Below are 26996 nucleotides of genomic sequence, written 5' to 3'. Positions count from 1 at the left end.
GGTAAAATATGTATAACATAAACTTTACCATTTAAACCATTTTAAGTGTACAATTCTTTAGTATTAAGTACATTCGCATTGTTGTATAATCCCCATCCATCTCCAGAATTTTGTAACCAATCCAAACTAAATCTCTGTACTCATTGAACAATAACTCCCCATTTTCCTTCACCTAGTCCATGGAAGCCACCATTCTACTTTCTGTCTAGGAATTTGCCTAGTTACTTACCTCATATAAATGGAATCCTACGATAAGTATCCTTTTGTGTGTGTCTTATTTCACTCAGCAAAATGCTTTCAAGGTTCATACATGGTGTAGCATATAATAGAATTATAAAATTTCCTTTTTAAAGTGGAATAATATTCTGTTGTTTGTTTATACCACATTTTGTTAATGCATTTATCTGTTGATGGGCATTTGGGTCCTTTCTACCTTTTACCTGTTATATATAATGCCACTATTAACATGGGTATACAAACATCTGCCTGAGTCCCTTCCATCCTTTGGGGCATTTACCTAGAGGTGGAATTGCTGTGTCATGGTAATTCTATGTTCAAGTTTTTAAGGAACTGCCATGCTGCCTTCCACAGTAGCTGTACCATTTTACATTCGCACCAGTAATGCACAAGGATTCCAATGTTTTCACATCCTTGCCAATTCTTGTTATTTTCTGCGTGTGTGTGTGTGTGTGTGTGTGTGTGTGTGTGTTTAAAATAATAGCCATCCTCATGAGTGTGAAGCAGCATTTTCTGGCTCTGATTTGTATTTCTGTACTGATTAGTGATGTTCAGGATGTTTTCATAGAGAAACAAATTCCCAATTGGATATTTCTCTTCTATTATGTTCTCTCTTTTTCTTTCTGCCTCTCTTCTCTCTGTCTCTCTATTTCTCTGCCTCTCTCTTTCCCTTCCTCTCTTTTTGGAAGAGTAACCTTATTAATGAGATTATGCATATGCATAGATTTGCATGTGGATACAAATGTAATTTCTTTGAACGAAATTTCAGAAAACCTATTTTGCAAAATTAATATCCTGTATCTCTTAAATGAGATTAGAAGAAAGAATTTGTAAGTGGAGTCTTCTGGGCTGTAAGTCATCAACACATTTTTTTTTTTTTTTAAATAGAAAGCTTTCTGCTTTTTTCCATGATCTATGTCTTGACTTATGGTGTTTTTTTTTTCTTTTTTAAAGGATGTTTTTATTTATTTATTTATTTTTGGCTGCACTGGGCCTTCCTTGCTGCCTGTGGGCTTTCTCTAGTTGCAGTGAGCTGGGACTACTCTTCATTGTGGTGCATGGGCTTCTCATTGCAGTGGCTTCTCTTGTTGCGGAGCATGGGCTCTAGGCGTGTGGGCTTCAGTAGTTGTGGCACGTGGGCTCAGTAGTTGTGGCTCGTGGGCTTAGTTGCTTCACGGCATGTGGGATCTTCCTGGATCAGGGCTCAAACCCATGTTCCCTGCATTGGCAGGCGGATTCTTAACCACTGTGCCACCAGGGAAGTCCCCATCAACACTTTTCGATTCATCTTTAAGATCTTTGTGCTCATTTGTACAAAAAGTAAACCACTCAGAGTTGTATAATAGCAGTGGCAAAGCTAGACCTGGTATTTTCACCTTTTGAAAAGAAGTTATTTACTACTTGGAATGAACAACTGACTTAAGTAAGGTGGCGAGAGTACTTATGAAATACAGGAAATGAAGGGAGATACTTTATAGGTGATTAAAATATGTTGGTTATGTTTAGGATTGATTCAAGAGATAATTACACTCAACCAAATCTCTCCATGGACTTAGCAGGAAATGTTTCAGGCGTGGGACCACTACAGATACTGGACACGAAAGGCAGAATGATGTGGTTCTTTTTTTGTTTTTGTTCTTGTTTTCAAGTTTAAGACTTGGAACATAAGATCCTTTAAGTCTGCAGGAGAAAGATCAGCTAATGGATGTAGGCCATTCTTCTTTCTGCATGAATAGTAATAGAAACGATTTTAGGGATCAACAGTCACACACCTTCAACTCAAAAAAAGGAAAATTTTGTGAAGAGACAAGAAAGTCAGCAAGGACAGAAGAATTGATTTTCCCGTTCATCCAAATGAAAGCATACAACTTCTTCTTAATTGAAACCTTTCCTCTTTTTTTAGCAAAGAGAAAATATGATTTAACTTTGAAAAACTTCTAGTTACACATATTTTTAAAAGCAGAAAAAAGGTGAGAAAAAATAATGTAGGGGAATAAAAATATATATTTTTTGTTTAAGAAGGGGAGCAAAGAGGAGGAAATAGATGGCCATGTAAAGCATAGTGCATTAATTTTCATCGTAAGTATTCAGTTATTTTCAAGAATGGATAGAATCCATAGCTTTAGAGAAACTCCAGGGTATAGCAAATAAATGTGCTGTATGTGTTTTCCTTTGCCAGAAAGTCAAACTTATTCTTATGCAATCTGATCCAAATCGTGTGTGTCTTCTAGGGTTATCGCCTATCCAAGTAGGAGATAAAATTCTTTTGGCAGGATCATTGACAGTCTATGGAGCAATTGTTTACTTCTGTAAAATAAGTTTCTTATTAGTATTTTGCTTGCTATTATTTTTCCAAGTGCTGGTCTTAGCTGAAGTGCAGACATCAAGTATTGTGTTTATCTTTACCGTAAGGTTCAAGCAGCCATCAGCCTTTGTTCAGATTCCATTTAGCTCTATAAACTTTTGCATTATCCTTTGATTTCTGCAGATATAAATACATTCAGATACACTTAGTAATGTTTGTGTGTATGTATACATGTGTATGTGTGTATATATAGGACCACATACATATATGTACATATGTATAATGTGTGTATATTTATGACCGCATGCATATATATACGTATGTGTGTGTGTACTTATTTCTGAATATGCTTATATACATATTCAGAAACAATGCCATCCCCAGAATGGTCAACATAGGGGAACTATGTGTAGAACAAGGCATATTTGGAACACAAGAACACATATTTGGAACACAAGATTTGCAATGGGAAACAGACCCAATTGTTAATTTATATATCTAGTGATGACTAAAGTAGTTCTACAAGGTGGGCTTTGGACATATATTTTATTTTTTAAATTTCAAAATAATTACTTTTTCAAAGTAACAGAAGCATAGACCTTTTCATGAGGGCTGCAAAGAGTAGCTTCTCACGCTTTGGCCCCTGATATATCCTCTGAGGTGGACACGGGTAGGGATTGGGTCAGGGAGGGGGTACAAAAGGAGACATTTACGGCTTCTACTTCATCCATATCAACAGATGTAATTACTTTCAAACAAGGCTTTCCCTGGATCCAATATGAAACATTTCAGCCCCTGGAAACACTACAGAAAAACTATATAAGGAGCAGTATGTCTGTTGTTCATCTGCTAATGTCCCCAAATGTCACCAAGGTAATTATTTGGATGACATTTTTGTGATGCAGCTGGACATTGTTACAGTTAATATAAAGTCTGCCTTTGGCAACTACTTTATTTCCACCTACATCAAACTGTGGATGCATGATCACTTTTCCTGGGAGAATACTTGCCTCCCCCAAAAGACATCTCTGCCCTCAGCTTTTGCTTCGTGTGCTCTGCATACTAATACCCAATGCAAAAGAAAAAGGAAAAAAGAGTAATATATATAATCTTTATCTTAATATGTATATCTGGAACTTTCAGAGATATTTCTAAATATAATTCACAAAATACAATAACACTGATATTTCCTTCCTTTTTTGAAATAGATTTCAGCTATCCTCAGGAGTCTGAATTCACAAAATGCACACTGTTAAAACTTTTTGCCTCTATAAATTCATATTTGCTCTCAAAGAGCATGTGATTGGCAAAGCTGGATTTTTTTCTACTATGATTATAATAAAAATATATTTTTAGAAACATAAAGATTATAGATTTTTCCCACAAACTCACATGCAAATTGGAGCTTCGCCTTCTGGCTCAGAATTGTTCCCAGAGGGTTGGTGGCCAGGCACTGGTACGTGCCAGTATCTTGATCTGTGCGGGGGCTACTGATTGCCAAACTGCCTCCGTCCAACCTGTAGTGATAGCTCATGGTAAAATCAATATCTGTGCCATTTTGCTTCCACCTTCAAGGAAAAAAAAATCAAATCATGTTTCTGATATACAGAGTTGACCACTCCTGTGTTAAACAACAGGCACCTGTAATTCCTGAGACTGTTAAAATGAAACAAAACATGGTTTTATGTGGATATATCCCACCAGTTTCATCAAAGATAATTGTCTTCATGAGCTCTGTGATATCAATAACTATGTTATTTTGAAGATCTTCTACTCTTTACAGATTATGAACATTCACCCAAATGTGTACAAAGAGACAATAGAACTCTTGAGAAATAAAAAGTAGACATTCAGTCAATAAACCTGGCTGCCCTATTCCTATAGCAACTTTTCAAATAACACGTACCATACCTGAACACGCACAACTGATACTGCAAAATTGAATGTCAAAAATGATTTAGACAGGGCTTCCCTGGTGGCGCAGTGGTTGAGAGTCCGCCTGCCGATGCAGGGGACACGGGTTCGTGCCCTGGTCCGGGAAGGTCCCAAATGCCACGGAGCGGCTGGGCCCGTGAGCCATGGCCGCTGAGGCTGCGCGTCCGGAGCCTGTGCTCCGCAACAGGAGAGGCCACAACAGTGAGAGGCCCACGTACCGCAAAAAGAAAAAAAAAATGATTTAGACATAGAAATCCAAGAAAAATATATTAGAAATGGCACAAAGAAAGCCAGCAAAGATTTTACAATGCCAATTTGAGGCCGATAACAAAACAAAAATAACCAGAGTACTTTAGAACATGATTATCTCTGTTAGTCTCTTACTAGGAAAATTAATTTCAACATTATTTAGAAATACTGAATATTTTTCAGTATTTCTACAGTATTTAGAAATATTTCAACAGTATTTAGAAATGCCAAACTAAAATTATACCTTAACAAAAACAAATGCAGTTTGAGAAGTTTCTATTTTAGGCTGCAAAAAGTTTCTTGGCTTACCTATTAGTCAACAATCTTTTTGTACATGAATTAAGTATCAGAAAGGCCTAACAGTTATATTTATTTTCAAAGAAATATAAGATGTTTTAGAAATTGTATTTGGTCATTTTAAGATGAATGAATAGCCAGTAATTATCTTTAACTGGACTCACTTCCGCCACCTTGCAACCCCTAACTTCCATCAAAATATTCAGACATTTTGAAATAAGAATATTACATACTTAAACAGATACATTTCTAGGGCACAAGCTGTGTGTAGTCATATAAAGCATTTAAGAAAAGAGATATTTTAACCTCTTTTTTTCTTTTTTTTGTGGTACGTGGGCCTCTCACTGTTGTGGCCTCTCCCATTGCGGAGCACAGGCTCTAGACGTGCAGGCTCAGCAGCTATGGCTCACGGGCCCAGCCGCTCCGCGGCATGTGGGATCCTCCCGGACCAGGGCACGAACCCGTGTCCCCTACATCGACAGGCGGACCCTCAACCACTGCGCCACCAGGGAAGCCCGTTTTAAACTATTCAATTAAGATAATCAGTCAGAAAAACAAGTGAGTGGCCTCTTCCTATGTAATATAGCCAATTTCCAAATCATATTTTTGTAGGGTCTATGCCAGCTTTGCAGTTTCTTCCCTTATTTTGGTAGAGGTAGCTAACTGTAAGAAAGGAATGACATTTTATAGTATTATTCCAGATGTCATTGGCTTTTTTAGGAGTATTCTGAAACATTCCGTGGAAAAAGTCTGGCAAATATCTACAACAGTAGAAAAGAAATACGGACTTAGGTAATCTACCCTATTAAAGATGAGAAGTGATTGACCAGATATCAAATCATCCAGAGGTTTTGAACAAACTCTGTCACTTTTAAATTATTTAGCCAATTCTTGTGCACCTCAACTTCATTTTAATAAAGGAAGTTGAAAGACAGCAGTCAAAAATAGTATATTTCATTTGCCTGAGCTATCTGCCAAATTTTTTTCTAGAGAAATTTGTTCGGCCTCTTGTTCTAATTTCAGAAGAAGAAAATGGCGAAAACTATTATTTTTTAGGCCTATCTGAAGCCTCGAATATTCTCCTTGCCAGCACTGTAATACTGTCTTACATGGTCTTTTAACCTTTGTGTTCCCTTTCATTTTCAATGCAAAGGCTATACAGCACTTAGTTGGCCAGCTCTCTTTAATTTTGGAATCAATCACTGAAATAACTGCTGTCATCATTTTATGCTCCTAATTAAGCTCAGTAATTGTTTTTCAACACAAATTCAAAGTTGTTGGCTTAGCTGCAGCAAATGAATTTTTCACAGTATCCCCATAATCATTCTAATCACTATGGTACAATGATTATTAAACTGTGCATATAGATCAAGGGTTCAAGTCGTGGTGTGGGCTTTGTCCTAATTAATATGTTTAAATCAATGGAGAAATAGTATTAATGAATTCAAGTGATTGTCATACAAACGTTACGGATAGAATTGCATGCCCAGGAGAATTATCCCATGATGCAAACTAGGAAATATGCTATAGATGATTATTTTAAGCATCTGCCTTAATATCATATTAATTCCATGAAACATATGGATTTGAACTAAAATCTTGAACTTTTTCTGGTGAACATCCTTCCCTATTGAGTAATTAAGAATATAATGGCTGGGGGCTATATTTATTTGCTGGCCTGTGATAATGCATGAGAGTGTGTGTGTGTGTGTGTGTGTGTGTGTGTGCACGTGAGTGTTTTTCACAACTGAGCCTTGCTTTAGAATTACACGGAGCACTATTTCTGGGCCCATCCCTAGACCTTTGAAGAACTTCAAAAATGTAAATTTTTTAGTAGTCTCTCTGGGTGATCGTAATGTGCACTAAAGTTGGCTCCATTGACCCTGTGGAAAGAGTCCTAGGCCTAGCTTTGACATTCCTTTGCTGTGTATGCTTGTGCAAGTAATGACTTCTCCAAAAATCATATCCATCAATTATAAAATTTGCACAATAAAAATATCCTGCTTTATCACATGAGGTTGTTAAGAAGATCAAGTGAGGAAATGAATAAAAAGAATAGAAGGGCAGAGTAACTACTTTTATGATTTTTACTCAGAGACCTAGAGCTTCTCCAGACTTAAGAATGTCTTTGTGACTGGAGTAGATTAAATTACAGAAAGGAACCTCCTCTTGTGACCAGGTCCAGAGAACATGTGTTAGAAATCCTCTATGACATTCAAAGATAGTGTATCTGATAGAGAGTGTATCCAACGTAAAAATGATTTATGTGTGTGTTCCTTCATTTTCCCAAATAAAAGATATATTCTGAGCTGGAACTAAGCTCATTACTATCTGATTTTCCTAAACTTTTTAAAGTATAAGCAATCCTACCCAAGTACATTTTTGCATAACCCATTTTCCTTCCCTTAACAAAGCTTCCTGGTTAGATGTTAATTGCCATGTGTTGCCTGGCTTTTTAAAGAATAAAGAATGATCCTTTCCATGGGAAAACTTCTGTGCCGACTTGCCTGACATCTGTATCTTCTTGTTTTCTACTGAAATCCTGTCTGTGAAGGTGTTGACTCCAACTGTAAGTGACTTTAGGCAAGTTACTTTTAAACTGTTTCCAAAGTTCTGCTTTAAATATTGCTTATTTTCTCCTATGAGATTTCATTTGCTAAAGGAATTTACTAAAAGGAATAAAGCACACCTTAAAGTCAACCACACCCTCACTTTGTGGATAAGGAATCCAATGCCAGGAGAAAGAAATGATTATTCCAAGGTCACATATGGAATGGATCTAAGTCAAAGGCTCTTTAATACGGCTTCACACTATATCCAAATAACCTCAAATAATGTTAGACTCTGAATCATAAAGATTGTCCCTCTATTTCATATACACACACACAATCTAAGATGAATACAGTTACGATGTTTTTTAAAAATAAATTTTAAGTTAGAAAGGATTATATTAAAACTAAATTTTGTATTTTGTTGCTAATGTGCATTGTCTGAAATACCTCTGCCCTTTGCTTTATTATCAAGAAAATTGGGTCTTAGTCTGACATTTAAGCATTAAAAACTTGGTTTTGTTCTCACTCTTTTTTCAAAGCCTCTTGCTTATGAGTATTTTATACCATGATATTAGAGCCAAGCTAAACCTGATTATGGGGATTAGAAATAAGAAGCTAAATTACCTGTCTTTAGCCTCCTAATTTTTACGTATGTTAGAAACAGAAGCCATTTCACAACACTGGAATTTGCAATCTCTTCATTTTCTTCATAGATAATATTAGCAAATTGTTGTGAGAACCAGTTTTATATCTTTCGGCCTGTTAATAAGCCAATAGACATTTTTATATAAGTACATGATTGACTGATGATTTATCTTACTTGTACTTAGCAAATGTTTCTTATTTTATAGGGATTCATACTTTTTTTTTCCTTTCTCTAACAAATTCTGTCAATCTTTAGGATCAATCAAATTGGCTTTCAAAAATAAAATTCCAACTTAAACTGTAAGGTGATCCTGAAAAATGTGTTAATCACATTTTTATATATTTAACCAAATTTTAAGTTAAGTAAGATAACTCTGTATTTAAGGAAAACAAACCACCAACCATGAACTGGGTGAACCAATTTATAAGCTAAGTAATCTTCATCAACCAGATGGACTTTATTGGTTTGGGTGCCCTAAAGATAGGAAAGCTGTAATAAAGTGTAGTAAGACACAGTTTTTCAGCTCTTTTGTTGTAAAAAGCAAATTCTGAAGTTCTTTTGACAAAATACAATGTAAAGGAGAGTTCTCTTTAACTTTGTGCGTTTAAGTCATTTAGCTAGTTAATCTAGACAATCTTAAGATCAAAGTAATTATACATAGAAATTTGGTATTTTTAATGGAACATAAAAATCACGCCAAGCCAGCTTATTTTGCCAAAATGGACTGAAACTGTTGCTTTTTGTGTGTGATGATTTAACTTAACTACTAAAAATTAAGACTTTAAAAAAATGCTTTTAAAATCCCAAAGCCAATAGTGATTTTAAAATCAATAGTGATTTTAATATTTATTCTACTTTTCCTATATTCACACTGCATATGCAGTTCTTACCAACAAAATATCTTTATGATTTATATAAGCATAATATATACATGCATATATTTTTAAATTTGTGAAGTCCACCCACAAGGTGGATCAGATTCTGCCTTTACTGCAATATTCTAAGAACTGAAACACTACAGAACTTTCTGCCTTATTATTTCAGAGGTAATATGTGAGGAGCAAATATATATTTTTCTACTTGCCCAGAATGAAAATTCCTTTTCTGCATTAGATGGTACATAGCTGTCTTCAACATGTTTTTCTAAAACCAGTGCTTTTTGGGTGATGGAACATGTCAGTGGAGCCACAAAAATTAGTCGGATAAAATAAAGTTTCCATCTGGATTAATTCCTTTTAGGGGAACATCTTCACAGGCGTTGTAAATGGGGCAACTGAGGCAGTGGCTCCAAATTGTGGGGAAGGGAGTACAAAATGAACTTGTGCTTTATAGTCTTTCATATTGGGGAAACAAATCTTTTCCTGTCCTTTCCCTTTATTTTTTCTTCTTTTTTCCTGTATTCCTTCCCTCCTCCCTTCCTTCCTTCCTTTCTTCTTTCCTTCCGTTTTCTTTCTTTCTTTTCCTCTGTCAATTCTCTCCATAACATGGCACTGCATGGCACCAATCTCAAGAATAACTGTTCTAAGCAGACCTAATCAATAAGTCATAATAGTGGTTGCTGCGGGTGGGGGTGGGGTAGTCATCACTTGGCAAGTGGCATGAGGGAACAGTTTGCCGTACCAGAAATGTCCATATCTTCATTTGAGTGGTGGGCACGCAGCTGTATACCTATGTAAAAATTCTTTGAGCTGTACACTTCAAATTAAGTCACTTTATTGTATGTATATTTTACCCCGAAGACAAAGAAAAAAAACAAGCAGTGTGGTACTCAGAAGTAGAACTTTACCTATAATGGGGTGAAGGGTAACCATTAGCAGCACAATTCAGGATGATTTCAGATTTTGACAAATCCAAAGGAAAAATAACATCTTGTGGTTCCTGGGTAAAAATAGGACGGCTCAAACGACCATCACCTGGAAAAAGAAAAGAATTACACCACATGAAAAAACCTGACCCTGTTTTGAATGCAAGTCTGAATTAGACATCAAGTCAATACATAGTTTTAAAACCATTTTGTCTTGAAATAATCGCAAACATATGGAAAATGTTTCAGAAATGGTACAAAAATTTTCTTTCCATGCCATTTAGAGTAATTTTGCAAATTTATGCCACATCATCCCAAATAAATTAGTTTATATTTCCTACAAAGCGTACGATAAAATGATCAAAATCAAGGAATTAACATTGATTCAATACTAGCATCTAATCTTCAGATCCCATTTCTCCATTTTCCCTAATAAAATCCTTCATAGCAAAAAGATCCAGTAGAGAATCACAGATTTCATTTAGTTGTTTTCTCCTCTTAGTCTCCTTCAATGCAGAACAATTTCCCAGTCTTTCCTTGGTTTTCCTCACCTTGGTACCTTTGAAAATTACAAGGCACTGATCTGGTAAAGTTTCACTCAATTTGGGCTTATCTGAGTGTCGACAGGGTAGGGGTCCTGGTAGGAGCTGTGTGCTGAGGGTATGGGTAATAAAAAGGGTCTATAAAGATTTTAAAAAACAGTAATAAAACCAATGAGAAAACTGGCTCTTATTTTTAAAAATTATCACCATGAAAAAGACTGGTCCCCACCAGCCAGAGTATATTGATCACATTGTCTTGCCATCTTGTCCCTCCATTCCCCTCACCCACTGGGTGCACCACTTTGTCTGCTGTTTCATTACAGTTAGATTCAGGAATGCTGTATGCTTCAGATTGTATCCTACCAGATAGTGCAGGCCTTCTATTTGTCCCATTTCTGCTGAAGCTAACTTTGATCACTTGGTTAACGTGCTGCTGCCTGCTAGACTTCTCCACTATAAAATTGCTTTCCCCCCCCCTTTATAATTGGTAAACATTTTGTGGTTAGGGACTTTGAGACAATGTAAATATACTGTTCCTTACTGAACATTTAAATTTTTTATTTATATATTTCTATCAGTATGATCTACTCTATCACTGTGAATCCATCGTTTCTTATTTTATTAAAGTTATAATCCATTTCTATTTACTTTGTTGCCCAAATCATCACTGATTTGGCCAGCAGGAGCCATTCAAGCTGGTTTCTTCATCTTTTTGACATGTGCCTATCATTCTTTATACTATTCTTTACTTTCCGGTACAAGAAAGTTTTGCAGAATCACCTTGCATTTCTCCTGTTCCAGCCATCGAAGTAGTCTTTTTTTTCCCTAAGCAAACCTTGTTCCTTTTATTAGAGAATGGTATGTAGAAACCATGATCTGGAACTAAGTGTACTTATTGTTATTGAGGTGTTCTTGCTCTGAGGATTTTTCAGTGTGTGCATGTGTGTGTGTGTAGGTTTTATAGATTATATGTGTGAATACATATAGATACTTAAATGAATTTATAAACACATATGAATATATATAAGTATGCATATGTATAATTTTATATACAGACATATATTTATGTAAATATGTATATATGTGTGTGTGTGTATATATATTCTTATTCCATACTTCTATCTATCTATGGTGATTTATAGTGGGTTTATTATAGGTTTTTTTCTGTCTATATTTTTAATTTTATTTATTTTTGGCTGTGTTGCATCTTCGTTGCTGCATTCCGGCTTTCTCTAGTTGTGGCGAGCGGGGGCTACTCTTCGTTGCAGTGCACGGGCTTCTCCTTGTGGTGGCTTCCCTTGTTGCAGAGCACAGGCTGTAGGCACGCTGGCTTCAGTAGTTGCAGCATGCAGGCTCAGTAGTTGTGGCTTGCGGGCTGTAGAGCACAGGCTCAGTAGTTGTGGCTCACGGACTTAGTTGCTCCACGACATGTGGGATCTTCCTGGACCAGGGATCGAACCCGTGTCCCCTGCATTGACAGGCGGATTCTTATCCACTGAGCCACAAGGGAAGTCCTCTGTCTATATTTTTAACTCCCTGTTCCAGCTGTGAGAACCCTGGTTTCCACTATTCTCAGTGTATTTATAAATTTGTTCAATCTCCATGTATGTAACTAACCTCCAGTTACTGTCACCACCTTCTCCCCTATGTGAAGCTCCTCTTCACCCTGTACAGATTCTGATACCTGCTGCAAGTTTTACTCCCATACCTTCTTTGACACCACTTGTAAGCTGTCTCCTACCTCCTCACCTCACTCATGTTCTGACCCTGTGCAGGGTCTCCCTCCTGTGAGGATGCTGTCTTTCCTCTTGACCTCTGACAATCTGTGCATGGTTATATTCCAAAGTGGATAACTTTCTCACATCCCTGAGGATCTAACACGTCACCCTGGAATGCCCTTTCCCTGTGGAGACTCTGTCCTCACTCGGTTAGCTTCCAGGTTTCTACCTTCACCACCCTCTCCTGGCAATGGAACCCTCCTCAGGCTTCTCAGACTCTGATAGCCTGTGCCAGGCCACCTCAGTAAGGGCATGCCCTTCTCACCTTCCTCGGGCTCTGCCACTCCACTGGGCCACTGCTGCCTTACCTCTTGTCCTGCATGCCTGACCTTCTCACCACTCTTAGGCTCCAACAATTCATGCTGGGCTACTGTGGTGCTCATCGTCCACATTCATGTGTATGCCTACCTTACAGAGCCCCACTTCATGGCATTTGCACTGAATAGTTAAGAAAGAAAGATTTGGAGGGAAGGAGGAGGAACAGTTCGGTACTTATGTTTTAGGTTAAATTCTGTGTTTTTAAAATGTGCAAATGAATACATAAAGCAAAAACCTCATCATGTTAGCATTTAATTTTAGGACACCCAGTCCAGAACTCTAGTAGTTGTACCTGAGGGTCATGTATGAGCATGGTCATTTCTTCTGATACCAACCACAGCTCTAGAGAATCTCAAAGTTGGTAGGTCTTTTGTAGACCATTCAGGCCAGACTTCTTGGTTTGGAAAGACAATAGAGCTAGTGGTCAATAGCATGTGCCCTTGAATCAAATGGGCTTCAGTGGATTTGTGAAATTTGCAGTCTTCATTGACAAAATAGACTCTGTATATCAGATGGTTATTTTGAGATTTAATGGCATATTACTTATAAAGTATATCACATTGTGCCTGGTACATGTAAATGTATAATCATCAAATTGTGAAAGTTACCATCATTATTGTCATCATCATCATCATCCTTATTATTATTACACACAGGGAAAGGGAAACTAAAACCCAGGAAGTTGAATCATCTTTTCCAAATTCACCATCTGCGTTGAGAAATAGGAGGAAGTTAAACTTAGGCATCTTGATTCTCTCACTGTTTTCACCATCCACTCAGATCTATTTCTTTCTTCCAGAATATTTGCACCCAGGTAAAATATTAATTTAGTAACTTTATCTTAAATTGTAATTTTAGTATACTCCATTATTTGCCTAGAAGTACAGACAGTTATTAGCTGTATAATGCTGGACAAGTTATAACTCTTAACTATGAAGTAGCAATACATCTTACATTTTTGTTTTTTTGTAAAGGCTGATTGAGAAAGAGTGAGTTAAACATGTAATACAGACTTTCCTTACTCTAGTACCTAATGAAATGCACAGGGAATTATAAATATAAATAAGCAACAAACAAATTAGCAGTGTCTGAATAAGAAAAGGGACAAATTCCAATGCCATTGGCTTAAAAATAATCAAAATAAGCAAAGAAACAACAGAAAAAAAAACATTTGTGCATAAGAAGAGTTTGTCCAGGCTCAGAGGGGCAAAAGAGTTCTTGACGTCTTAATCTCATCCCTAACCTCTGTGAGATTTACTGGTGAAATGACAAAATTCTGAGAATTCTCATAACAACCTCCAATTCTGGAGTTAAGCAGATTTGTATATACATGCATAGTGTGTTTTAATCTGTTTTCTCTTCTGGCTGAAGAGAGGAGTAGACAGGGCTCCTGGAGAAAAAAGAGTGAAGCAGGGAAGCATGAATAGTAAAGCTGACTCTGTTTCACAAACTAATAGTTTCACACCTATATATTCACTTGGTAAAATCTCTAAAGCCCAACCAAAAAATGACGCAGTTCCCCAATAAAGTATACCTATGACTCTTCCACCAATAATCTTGCTACAAACCACTAAAAAAAAAAAAAAAAGAAAAAAAAACCTTAAAATAGAAGCACCCAGATATTCTGCTAAAGGCTGAGCTTCCCACAATCCCAGTATTCCCTCAGTCTACAAAATGGGGGTAGTCATGATATGTGGGTATTCAGCCTCCAAAATGGAGCTAAAAGGAAGAAAACAAACAGTTCCTTGATATGATGAGAAGAACGTTTAAAAATATCCCTTTCTATAAAGGAATGACTGAGTTGTCTGCACACAGTGCCTCAAGTATGAGCAAATGAAAAGAAGTGGAATAGTAAGTATGGACATGTATTGCAACAATAAAAGTGAAAAACATAGCATGCCAAAGATAGACAAAATATCCAATCTAGAAGAAAATATAACTCAAGGAATCCTAGGAAATTTCTCAAAATTTTTCACACAGTAGAGTAAGAACCTGAATTCAAAAAATGTAACTCAATGGCAAGATGAAAAAGACAAACTATAGCATCAGATAAATTAGGATGTAACTTAAACATAAAAATTGCAACCAAAAGAGCATCATTAAAGAATTAATAAATCAACTAAAATAGGCAAGAAACAAAACAGATACCTACTAAAAGTCAGATTACTGACATAAAGAGAAGATTAGAGATAATTGTGATGAATACAATAAAAAAAACACAGATAAGAGGGAAGAGAGGTAATGGATAAGAAAGATAGATAAAAGATGATCCAACATAAAGATCCTTGATGTCACTGAGATAGACAAACAAATGTATTGAAAGATATTAGCAAGAAAACTTCCTGTGAATTGAATGAATACACCACATTCCAGAGTCATTTTAGAGAGAGGACTTAACACCAAAGCACGTGTTAGTTAAGTGACTGATGTTCAAACTTAAAGAAAGACTTTGCAAGAAGACCAGGTTGAAACAGAAAATTACTTAAAAGAGTGAAAGATAAAATCAGATTAATTTCAGATTTTATAATAGTAGCATTAGCATTCTATACCAGAAGACAGTGAGGGAAAGTCTACAGTATTCTGAATAAAAGGGTGACATGACTGTTAGTACCCACTGATATAGCTTTCGAATCTAATGACATTCAACGTTCTTTAGCATCAAAAAACAAACAAAAAACCCTCAGGGATTATAACATAAATGAACACTCTTAAAGAAACGACTTAACAATGAAGTCTATCCAGGTAAAAATGAACCAATATACAGATCTCAAGAATGAAGGAGGGGGCTTCCCTGGTGGCGCAGTGGTTGAGAGTCTGCCTGCCAATGCAGGGGACGTGGGTTCGTGCCCCTGTCCAGGAAGATCCCACATGCCGCGGAGCGGCTGGGCCCGTGAGCCATGGCCACTAAGCCTCATGTCTGGAGCCTGTGCTCCACAACGGGAGAGGCCACAACAGTGAGAGGCCCGCGTACCACCAAAAAAAAAAAAAAAGAATGAAGGAGGAATAGGATGCACAATGAATACATTTAAATATAAAACTACCACTTAAGAACCATGTTGGTTTTAGTTATAGAACAGAATATGAATGCCATAAACTTGGATAATATAACAGTATAAACAGAAAAATGAAGGATGGGTAAAAGAGTATAGTTTGAAATGTGTGAGTGCTAATATCATCTTCTTTCATAGCAAAAATTCAAGAGGAATATGAGCAGGGTTTTTTTGTTTGTTTTTTCATAGATCTTTATAATTTAAACATTTTCAACCACCTTCCTCTCCCCCTAAAAAGAAAACCTGGCTGAAATATTAAGCACCGTGCTATGCACAAAATAGGCAGACAACAAATGTTAATTTATCTTCCTTTACCTTCACTCAGAGAAAAGCTCTGTTCAATCTTCATATAATCTAAATTAAGGGTATAACTTGACTTAATAATATTTTATATTTGGGAGAGTAATTTGTAGTTTTCCAAGGAGTTTTACGTGCACCAAGTAACAAATTAAATTCCTGTGACAAGTTTTTTGAGACATACATTTCCATTCCCATTTGACAGATGAAGAACTTGAGACGAATGGAATCAGGCATTTTCTAACAAACTTTGGTTCATTTTGAAAGACAGAAAAGCTTGGTTTTGGTGAATTATCATCAGTCCATATCTTTTTTTTTTTTTTTTTTTGCAGTATGCGGGCCTCTCACTGTTGTGGTCTCTCCTGTTGCAGAGCACAGGCTCTGGATGCGCAGGCTCAGCAGCCATGGCTCATGGGCCCAGCCGCCCCGCAGCATGTGGGATCTTCCCGGACCGGGGCACGAACCCGTGTCCCCTGCATCGGCAGGCGGACTCTCAACCACTGCGCCACCAGGGAAGCCCCATCAGTCCATATCTTATTTAGTCATTTATATTTGTTGTTATCAAATTTTTAAGAGCTTGAATTCATACTAGTAAAATGTCTAGCTTTTGTCAACTAATTGTTTAGTCTCTTGTGGTAAATCTTTAGATTTTTTTCATATTGCAATGAAATGATTAAATAATAGCAGATTTTGTTGCTTTGCCTACAGTGTCAGAAAGCAAGGACAACATGAGCTTTCTGTACAAGAAGAGCTGAAACCATGTGACAATATAATATCAAAAGCAAGAAATCAAAAATGCTTTTTAAGTACCTTTTCTTTAAAAATGCACTAGACCTTAGGAAAAGTGTCGGTATTTTGATCAATAGTGATTAAATAGTTGTATTGACAACACCTACTGCTATAAAATCACCTACAATATAATGCTACACAATAAGAAATGTTTTACTTGGCAATAAAGGAAGAACTTTGCAATAGAGGAACATTGAAAAGTAAATAATTTTAAATGACAATTAAAAGCAAATTATACAATGTTATTGAAAATTCATGTAGGGTTCTGCCCCATTTTTCTTTCTCTTTATCTTCCATGGAGTTAAAAAAAAAAAATTAGTCCTGTCATCTGACTCCAATACTGGATCAAACTACCAGAATCTAAAGTTCATTGTCATCCCCCAGAACGCCAAAAACTTTTGATTATATCGACGGCAGTCACATTTTGTCATTTCTGAACAGTTCATGAACAGCTTTATGGAGAATCATCTCTTAACTGATAGGAATAGGCCCTTAAATTCGTATTTTTTTAATTCACCCCATTCTTATGGCCATGAATGACTGGACAAAAGGTGAATATGTCCTGCTCGGCTGCTGTACTTCTCTCTCCTGGGAATTAGGAAATAAAATGAAGAGGTTCTTAGTTTCTGATTGTTACTTGAATAGAGAGGAGGTTCTTCAGGATTATTAGAGCCTCCGTCTTCCATAAAACTTGTTAAGAGTTAAGAGAATGCTAGTCTAGATGGACCCTCAAGCTGCCAGAGGAATAAGACGTGGAGATCACTTTCCTCCTCACAGCTACTTAAAAAATACAGACTTCCCAAAAGGCAAGAAACTCTCCGTGTAACTGGGTAGGGCAAAAGAAAAAAGAGAGACAAAAGAATAGGGACGGGACCTGCACCTAGGGGAGGGAGCTGTGAAGGAGGAAAAGTTTCCACACACTAGGAAGCCCCTTCACTTGCAGAGAAGCGGGGTGGGTGGTGGGGGGAAGCCATGGAGGAGAATGCAGCAACAGGGGTGCAGAGGGCAAAGCGGAGAGATTCCCACACAGAGGATCGGTGCCGACCAGCACTCACCAGCCTGAGAGGCTTGTCTGCTCACCCGCCGGTGTGGGTGGGTGCTGGGAGCTGAGGCTCTGGCTTCGGAGGTCAGATCCCAGGAAGAGGACTGGGGTTGGCTGCGTGAATACAGACTGAAGGGGGCTAGTGCACCACAGCTAGCTGGGAGGGAGTCCGGGAAAAAGTCTGGAGCTGCCTAAGAGGCAAGAGATGATTGTTTCAGGTTGCGCGAGGAGAGGGGATTCAGAGCACCACCTAACTGAGCTTCAGAGACGGGCTCGAGCCATGGCATTCAGCACAGACACAAGAGACAGGCATGAGACGCTAAGGCTGCTGCTGCAGCCACCAAGAAGCCTGAGTGCAAGCACAGGTCATTATCCACACCTCCCCTTCTGGGAGCCTGTGCAGCCCACCACTGCCAGGGTCCCGTGATCCAGGGACAACTTCCCTGGGAGGACACAGGGCACGGCTCAGGCTGTTGCAATATCATGCCGGCCTCTGCCGCTGCAGGCTCGTCCCGCATTCCGTACCCCTCCCTCTCCCCCGGCCTGAGTGAGCCAGAGCCCCCTAATCAGCCGCTCCTTTAACCCCCTCCTGTGTGGGCGAAGATCAGATGCCAGAGAGCGACCTACCTGCAGAGGCGGGGCCAAATCCAAAGCTGAACCCCAGGAGCTGTGCGAACAAAGAAGAAAAAGGGAAGTTGCTCCATGCAGCCTCAGAAGCAGTGGATTAAATTTCCACAATCAACTTGATGTACCCTGCATCTGTGGAATACCTGAATAGACAACAAATCATCCCAAAATTGAGGTGGTGGACTTTGGGAGAAACTGTACACTTGGGGTTTCCTGTATGCGACTGACGACTTTCTGATTTATATAGTTATCTTAGCTTAATTTTTAGTGCTTGTAATCATTGGTGGATTTCTTTATTGGTTTCGCTGCTCTCTTCTTTTTATTATTTATTTATTTATTTTTATTTTAACGATATATAATTTTTTTTTAATTTTAATAACTTTTATTTATTTATTTTTTCTTTCTTTTTTTTCTCCCTTTTCTTCTGAGCTGTATGGCTGACAGGGCGTTGGTGCTCTGGCCTGGTGTCAGGCCTGAGCCTCTTAGGAGGGACAGCCAAGTTCAGGACATTGGACTACCAGAGAACTCCTGGCCCCACTTAATATCAATTGGCAAGAGCTCTCTCCGAGATCTCCATCTCAATGCTATGACCCAGCTCCACTCAACAACCAGCAAGCTCCACTGCAGGGCACCCCACACCAAACAACTAGCAAGAAAGGAACACAACCCCACCCGTCAGCAGAAGCTGCCTAAAATCACACTACATTCACAAGCACCCCAAAACACCACTGGACGCAGTCTTGCCCACCAGAAAACCAAGATCCAGCCTCATCCACCAGAACACAGGCACCAGTCCCCTCCACCAGGAAGCCTACACAGCCCACTGAACCAATCTTAGCCACTGGGGGCAGACATCAAAAACAACGGGAACTACGAACCTACAGCCTGTGAAAAGGAGACACCCCCAAACACAGTAGTTAAGCAAAATGAGAAGACAAAGTAATATGCAGCAGATGAAGGAGCAAGGTAAAAGCCCACCAGACCAAACAAATGAAGAGGAAATAGGCAGTCTATCTGAAGAGAATTCAGAGTAATGATAGTAAAGATGATCCAAAATCTTGGAAATAGAATAGAGAAAATACAAGAAATGTTTAAGAAGGACTGAGAAGAACTAAAGAGCAAACAAACAATGATGAACAACACAATAAATGAAATGAAAATTTTTCTAGAAGGAATCAATAGCAGAATAACTGAGGCAGAAGAATGGATAAGTGACCTGGAAGATAAAATAGTGGAAAAAACTACCGCAGAGCAGAATAAAGAAAAAAAGAATGAAAAGAACTGAGGACTGTCTCAGAGACCTCTGTGACAACATTAAATGCACCAACATTTGAATTATAAGGGTCCCAGAAGAAGAACAGAAAAAGAAAGGGACTGAGAAAGTATTTGAAGAGATTATAGTTGAAAACTTCCCTAATATGGGAAAGGAAATAAGTCATTGAAGTCCAGGAAGTGCAGAGAGTCCCATACAGAATAAATTCAAGGATAAACACATCAAGACACATATTATCAAACTATCAAAAATTAAATACAAAGAAAAAATATTGAAAGCAACAAGGGAAAAGCAACAAATAACATGCAATGGAATCCCCATAAGGTTAACAGCTGATGTTTCAGCAGAAACTCTGCAAGCCAGAAGGGAGTGGCAGGACATATTTAAAGTGATAAAAGGGAAAAAGCCTATGACCAAGATTACTCTACCCAGCAAGGATCTCATTCAGATTCGACGGGGAAATTAAAGCCTTTACAGTCAAGCAAAAGCTAAGAGAATTCTGCACCATGAAACCAGGTTTACAACAAATGCTAAAGGAACTTCTCTAGACAGGAAACACAAGAGAAGGAAAAGACCTACAATAACAAACCCAAAGAATTAAGAAAATGGTAATAGGAACATACATATCGATAATTACCTTAAATGTAAATGGATTAAGTGCTCCAACCAAAAGACATACACTGGCCGAATGGATACAAAAACAAGACCTGTACATATGCTGTCTACAAGAGACCCATTTTAGACCTAGGGACACATACAGACTGAAAATGAGGGGATGGAAAAAGATATTCCATGCAAATGGAAATCAGAAGAAAGCTGGAGTAGCAATGGAGAAAGATGGAGTTAATTGATATTTATAGGACATTCCATTCAAAAAAACCCAGAATACATTTTCTTCTCAAGTGCCCATGGAACATCCTCCAGGATAGATGATATCTTGGGTCACAAATTCAGCCTAGGTAAATTTAAGAAAACTGAAATCGTATCAAGTGTCTTTTCTGACCATAACACTATGAGACTAGATATCAATTACAGGAAGAACACTATAAAAAATACAAACACATGGAGGCTAAACAGTATGCTACTAAATAACCAAGAGATCACTGAAGAAATCAAAGAGGAAATCAAAAAATACCTAGAAACAAATGACAATGAAAACATGATGACCCAAAACCTATGGGATGCAGCAAAAGCAGTTCTAAGAGGGAAGTTTATAGCAATACAATCCTACCTCAAGAAACAAGAAAAATCTCAAATAAACAACCTAACCTTACACCTAAAGCAAGTAGAAAAGGAACAAAAAAAACCCCAAAAGTTAGCAGAAGGAAAGAAATCATAAAGTTCAGATCAGAAATAAATGAAAAAAAAATGAAGGAAACAATAGCAAAGATCAATAAAAGTAAAAGCTGGTTCTTTGAGAAGATAAACAGAATTGGTAAACCATTAGCCAGACTCATCAAGAAAAAAAGAGAGAAGACTCAAATCAACAGAATTATAAATGAAAAAGAAGTAACAGCTGACACTGCAGAAATACAAAGGATCATGAGAGATTACTTCAAGCAACTATATGCCTATCAAATGAACAACCAGGAAGAAATGGACAAATTCTTAGAAAAGCACAACCGTCTGAGACTGAACCAGGAAGAAATAGAAAATATAATCAGATCTAATCACAAGCACTGGAATGGAAACTGTGATTGAAAATCTCCCAACAAACAAAAGAACAGGACCAGATCGCTTCACAGGCAAATTCTATCAAACATTTAGAAAAGAGCTAACACCTATCCTTCTCAGACTCTTCCAAAATATAGCAGAGGGAGGAACACTCCCAAACTCATTCTGTGAGGCCACTATCACCATGATACCAAAACCAGGCAAAGATGCCACAAAAAAAGAAAACTACAGGCCGATATCACTGATGAACATAGATGCAAAAATCCTCAATAAAATTCTAGCAAACAGAATCTAACAGCACCTTAAAAGGATCATACACCATGATCAAGTGGGGTTTACCCCAAGAATGCAAGGATTCTTCAATATACACAAATGAATCAATGTGATAAACCTTTTTAACAGATTGAAGGAGAAGAACTGTATGATCATCTCAATAGATGCAGAAAAAGCTTTCAACAAAACTCAACACCCATTTATGATAAAAACTCTCCAGAAAGGAGGCATAGAGGGAACTTACCTCAACATAATAAAGTCCATATATGACAAACTCACAGCCAACATCGTTCTCAGTGGTGAAAAACTGAAACCATTTCCACTAATTTCATGAAAAAGACAAGGTTGCCCACTCTCACAACTATTATTCAACATAGTTTTGGAAGTTTTAGCCATAGCAATCCGAGAAGAATAAGAAATAAAAGGAATCCAAATCGGAAAAGAAGTAAAACTGTCACTGTTTGCAGATGATATGATACAGAGGACTTAGAGAATCCTAAAGATGCTACCAGAAAACTACTAGAGCTAATCAACGAATCTGGTAAAGTTGCAGGATACAGAATTAATGCACAGAAATCTCTTGCATTCCTATACACTAATGATAAAAAATCTGAAAGAGAAATTAAGGAAACACTCACATTTACCCTTGCAACAAAAAGAATAAAATACCTAGGAATAAACCTACATAAGGAGACAAAAGACCTGTATGTAGAAAACTATAAGACACTGATGAAAGAAATTAAAGATGATACAAACAGATGGAGAGATATACCATGTTCTTGGATTGGAAGAATCAACATTGTGAAAATGACTATACTACCCAAAGCAACCTACCGAAACAGCCACATAGCACAGGGAGATCAGCTTGGTGCTTTGTGACCACCTAGAGGGGTGGGATAGGGAGGGAGGGAGGGAGGTGCAAGAGGGAGGGGATATGGTGATATATGTATATGTATGGCTGATTCACTTTGTTGTAAAGCAGAAACTAACACACCATTGTAGAGCAATTATACTCCAATAAAGATGTTTAAAAAAAAAAAAGAACAGTGTTGGGTACACACAAATACAGTATATAAACCATGAAAAAAAATTCTGTACATGATGTAAATAAAATAAAATTGGGTAACTATAAAAATGAAAAAGAATGCTAGTCTATATAGAGACAAAGATTGAGACAGACAGACAGGCAGACAGTAGAATGATGGAGAGAAAGACTAAATAGTAAAGCGGGACTTTATTCCCTAAGCTTATTAATCCTTGGTTCCAGTTTCTAGTGAGACCTGCCTCTGGGTTCCATGAGCCATTGACTATACAGTTTCTTTTTTTCGCAATGGACAGAATGTTGGGAAAGACTGATTCAAATAAACAGTATAGAATGACCAGTGTTCTGCTGCTTTTCTCCTCTCCAGAAATACCAAAGTGCAGATAACCTGGGCAGACAACAATTTGTTTTCAGGAGAAGTTATTAGGGTCAAAGTTAAGCACATGAGAAGACCTGCATCTAAAAGAGGACAGAACTGAAAGGCATATTATCTGTGGTTTTACTTGAATTTCATTGTTTGGGCTTAGGCAATTTCAGGTTTCACAGAGGGTTAAGACTTGAACTCTCCAAGGTCACACCCAGAGCGAAAATTGCTGGCATCTCTCTTTGTGCTACAGTCCTATCACTCCCAATAAGTTTCCCCACCCAGGCTCCTTGCCCCCCAAAAACATCTTCTGTTACAGAAGTTCAATTTTAAAATTATTTTCCAATTCATTAAAAACAGGGCAAAACAAAACAAGCAAAAAAAGTAAAAGAAAAGAAGATATCTGTGCTTGTTTTTACCAAAGAAGAAACTAAAACCAGGGTGTGTAACCAATGCGACCGCACAGGGCTAGGCGCTTAGAAGGGCCTAGCAATTCTAGTTTAATGCTCTGAAGTCACCATGTTAACATTCTTGATACTATTACCTGTTATTTTGTGCTTAAGTCAAGTCCAGTGAGTCTGATAAGTCCTGAGTGCTTGGAGCCTTGGCTAATGGGAGGTGCCTCCTCCAGCCACTTCCAGGCCTGCCCCCTTGGACAGGTTCTTCTCCTCTTGCTCCTCATCTCCTGATGCCTCAGGCCTCTCCTGCCTTCCCCTCATCCCCTCTGCCTAGCAACACCTCCAGCCCCAGCTCCAGGATGGGGCCCAGGTAGATCTCACACAGCGGCAGGGTCTGCTGTGAGTGTGCTGTTGTGTCTCAGAATAGGGCATGGAGGTGGTCATTCCTGCCCCCACCTGGCAGCACCATAGTACATTAGTACATAGTACATAGTGTTGGGCTGCTTGTTAAGGGTGAGGCTCTTGTCCATTCCTGCTCTAGGTACCTGGGGTATCCTGGCACAGAGACTGCAATGCCTTGAGGGTTGTCCATTTGCTGTGAGTTGGGGGAATGGTCCAGGGCACAACACGTTGGTCAGGCAACTGGTGAGGGGCAGAATCCAGTGGCCAGCAGCAGCATCTGGGCCATGTTTGCACAAAGTAGTGGCGAGAGGCCCTCAGGGCCTCTAAGGGTCTACTTTACTCAACAAATATCCCTGTGCCCAAGGGAAAGTGACTTTAAATAACAAGTAAAAAACATCATACCAGATCAAGAGAGATAGCATGACTAAAGTTTACAGAATTTAAAAGATTTGATCAAGGTCACACTGCTAGTGATATTCCAGAAGGGGTACTCAAACAGAGGTTTGACTCCAAGTCCAAGGTTGTACACCCTACAGTATATCCACCAGAGTTCTGTTTATTTCCAGGACTAAAAGAGCTCTATTCTGTCTGCTTTATTTATTTTCTCTTACTAAGCCTCTGCCTTAGTTTCCAAACCAATTTCTTTAGCCTGTCAAACCTACCCTAGACTGAGGTCAGTTGTGTCTTCCCTGAAATTAAGGTTCTATAAAGAGAAAATCTCTCTCTCTCTTTCTCTCATTCTCTCTCTCTCTCACCAATTTCCCTTGTTATTCTAAGCAAGTCACAGAATTTTAAAATAGAAAAGAAAAAAAGGTGTCTCAGAGAAATTCCACCTAATTTACAGGGGAGGAGAAGTAACTCCAGGGAGGTCAAGTGCGTTATTTAAGAATTAGAGGCAGACATGAGTCTTAAATCTGACTATAGAGCTCTGCACTGGAATTCCCAGTATATCTTGATGCTTAGCTTGTGGTAGGTTTTATACAGGGAAGACGTGTTAGGATTATTTTTTAGTGGAGAAACAAGAGAGAGAAAAATCATCAGCTATATCAGAGAATAAAGAAGATAAATAGAGTTTAAAACATAGCTATGAGATTATTACAATAGTCCAAGCGGAGAGATACATCCTAAAGTAATGCAGCGAGAGTAAGAATGGAAAGGAAAACTGAAAAGGTGATTTGTCAACTAATTGAATTTGGAGGATGCTTAAGTGGAAAGAAAACATTAAAAATTGCTCAGAGATTTACTGTTTTTCAAAATAGGGGAAAAAATAAAAGGAATTAGTTCAGATTTGCAGATGTTGATTTTCACGGCTCCTTGGGGCTCATAGGTTTAGCTGTCCAAGGAATAGTTGTATATACTGATATGGCTTGGTAATGAGGGCTGGGATGGAGAGACTGATTTTTTGGACTCATTGGTCTTTAAATTTTAGTGAAAAGAGAATTTTATTCTACTGATGGTTTGATGGCAATACATTCTACAGATATATTTGAAATTGTTTCAAAAAAGTAGGTCCCCCCCAAAAAAAAAAAAAAGTAGGTCCCCATGTTTATTGCAGCATTTTTTACAATAGCCAAGACAGGAAACAACCTAAATATCCATCAGTGGATGAATAGATAAAGAAAATGTGGTATATACATATATGTGTATGTATATATGTGTGTGTGTATACATACACATATATGTGTATGTATATGTGTGTGTGTGTGTGTACACACACACACACACACACACATATATGGACTATTATTCAGTCATAAAGAAGAAGGAAGTACTGGTGTTTGTAACAACATGGATGAACTTTGAGGACATTATGTTGAGTGAAATAACTCATTCTCACTTATAAGTGGAATCTAGAGAACTGGAACTCATAGAAACAGAACAGATTGGTGGTTGCCAGGAGTAGGGGTGAGGAAGAATGGGGGAGGTGGGAATAGGTGAAGGTTGTCAAAGGTACAAACATCTAGTATAAGATGCGTAAGTTTGGGGTATATAAAGATGTACAGCATGGTGACTATAGTTAACAAGAGTGTATTGTATATTTGAAATTTGCTAAGAGGTAAGCTCTTAAAAGAAACACACAAAAAATTGTTACTACATGAGGTGATGAATGTATTAACTAACCTTATGGGGTAATCATTTCACAATAAATACATATAGTGCATCATTAGATTGTACACCTTAAACATACATAATGCTGTTATATCTCAATTGACTTACACAATGTCAATTATATCTCAGTAAAGTTGGGGAAAAAATATAGGGTCAAATTAGCGTTAACTTTAAGCATTAATTAGAGTCAAGGTATATTTTGACTTTGGCATTTTTTTTACACCTGGATAATCAATGACTTCTTATTCAAGTAAACATCAAAAGTCTGTAGAGGAGGAGGTTAATAGTTACCTGAGAGTGGCCATGCTTGATATTTCTTTCATGCAACAGACATTTGAGAAGACAATTCTTAACTGAGAATCTACTCTGAACATGATGGAATCATTTTGGTTATTTTTTTATAAGTTACTCTAGCAGAATGAACTAATGATATACACATGGTATAACATTGGAGACCTGCAGTATTTCAGTCTACTCAGACAACTATGGTGACCTACTGATTTGGAAGTTAAGCCTTAAACCTGCCTGGAAAGTATATGACATATTGGAAGTGGCACACAGATAATAAAGTAAATCATAGTAAGTGTGCCTTACCATATATTTCACATCTGTTGATCTCTTCAGTCTAAAGCCAAACCAAAATAAAATTCTCCATCGTTGCTTATTTTGATATTGCCAGCACACAGTGATAAAGGCCAACATAAGTAAATTCAACCACATTTAATTAGCTCTGATTATGTGTTAAACCTTCTTTATGCACTGACAATGCAAAAATAAATAAATGAATTGCACTCAAGATGCTTATAATCAAAGAAGAGCAATTTTGGCATATAGTTAGAGCCAGGGACAAAGTTGAACTTTTATAGGAATTATTTTATCCTTACATAAACTCTGTCACATAGATTCCAATATTCCCATCATAAGAGTGAAGAAATTGTTGTTTGAGGAACTTAAGTGACTTAGTCAATAACAAACAGCTAGAGAGTGTTGGAA

The 26996-nt window shown here is 37.8% G+C and overlaps 1 protein-coding gene across 6 annotated transcripts in view; it reads right to left on the bottom strand.

Annotated features, from left to right (window-relative positions):
* The window catches only part of CNTN6 (contactin 6), a 290317-nt gene that overhangs the window by 138878 nt on the left and 124443 nt on the right, over positions 1–26996 (bottom strand). For 3 of the 6 annotated variants that reach the window (XM_027121423.1, XM_027121426.1, XM_027121422.1), the window contains 2 exons: positions 10008–10134; positions 3935–4110 (listed from right to left, as the gene is read on the bottom strand). In XM_027121423.1, coding sequence (XP_026977224.1) covers positions 3935–4076 — 142 coding nt within the window. In that variant the 5' untranslated portion in view covers positions 4077–4110; positions 10008–10134. Of the gene's footprint in view, positions 1–3934; positions 4111–10007; positions 10135–26996 lie in introns of those variants that run through there. The other 3 variants (XM_027121424.1, XM_027121428.1, XM_027121425.1) reach the window with 1 other exon arrangement.

This window comes from Aethalodelphis obliquidens, unplaced genomic scaffold, assembly GCF_003676395.1.
Source record: "Aethalodelphis obliquidens isolate GAN/ISIS:26980383/991018 unplaced genomic scaffold, ASM367639v1 scaffold22, whole genome shotgun sequence".
Taxonomy (NCBI): domain Eukaryota; kingdom Metazoa; phylum Chordata; class Mammalia; order Artiodactyla; family Delphinidae; genus Aethalodelphis; species Aethalodelphis obliquidens.
The sequence above is the reverse complement of the archived record's forward strand: the minus strand, read 5'-3'. Positions and strand labels throughout refer to the sequence as shown.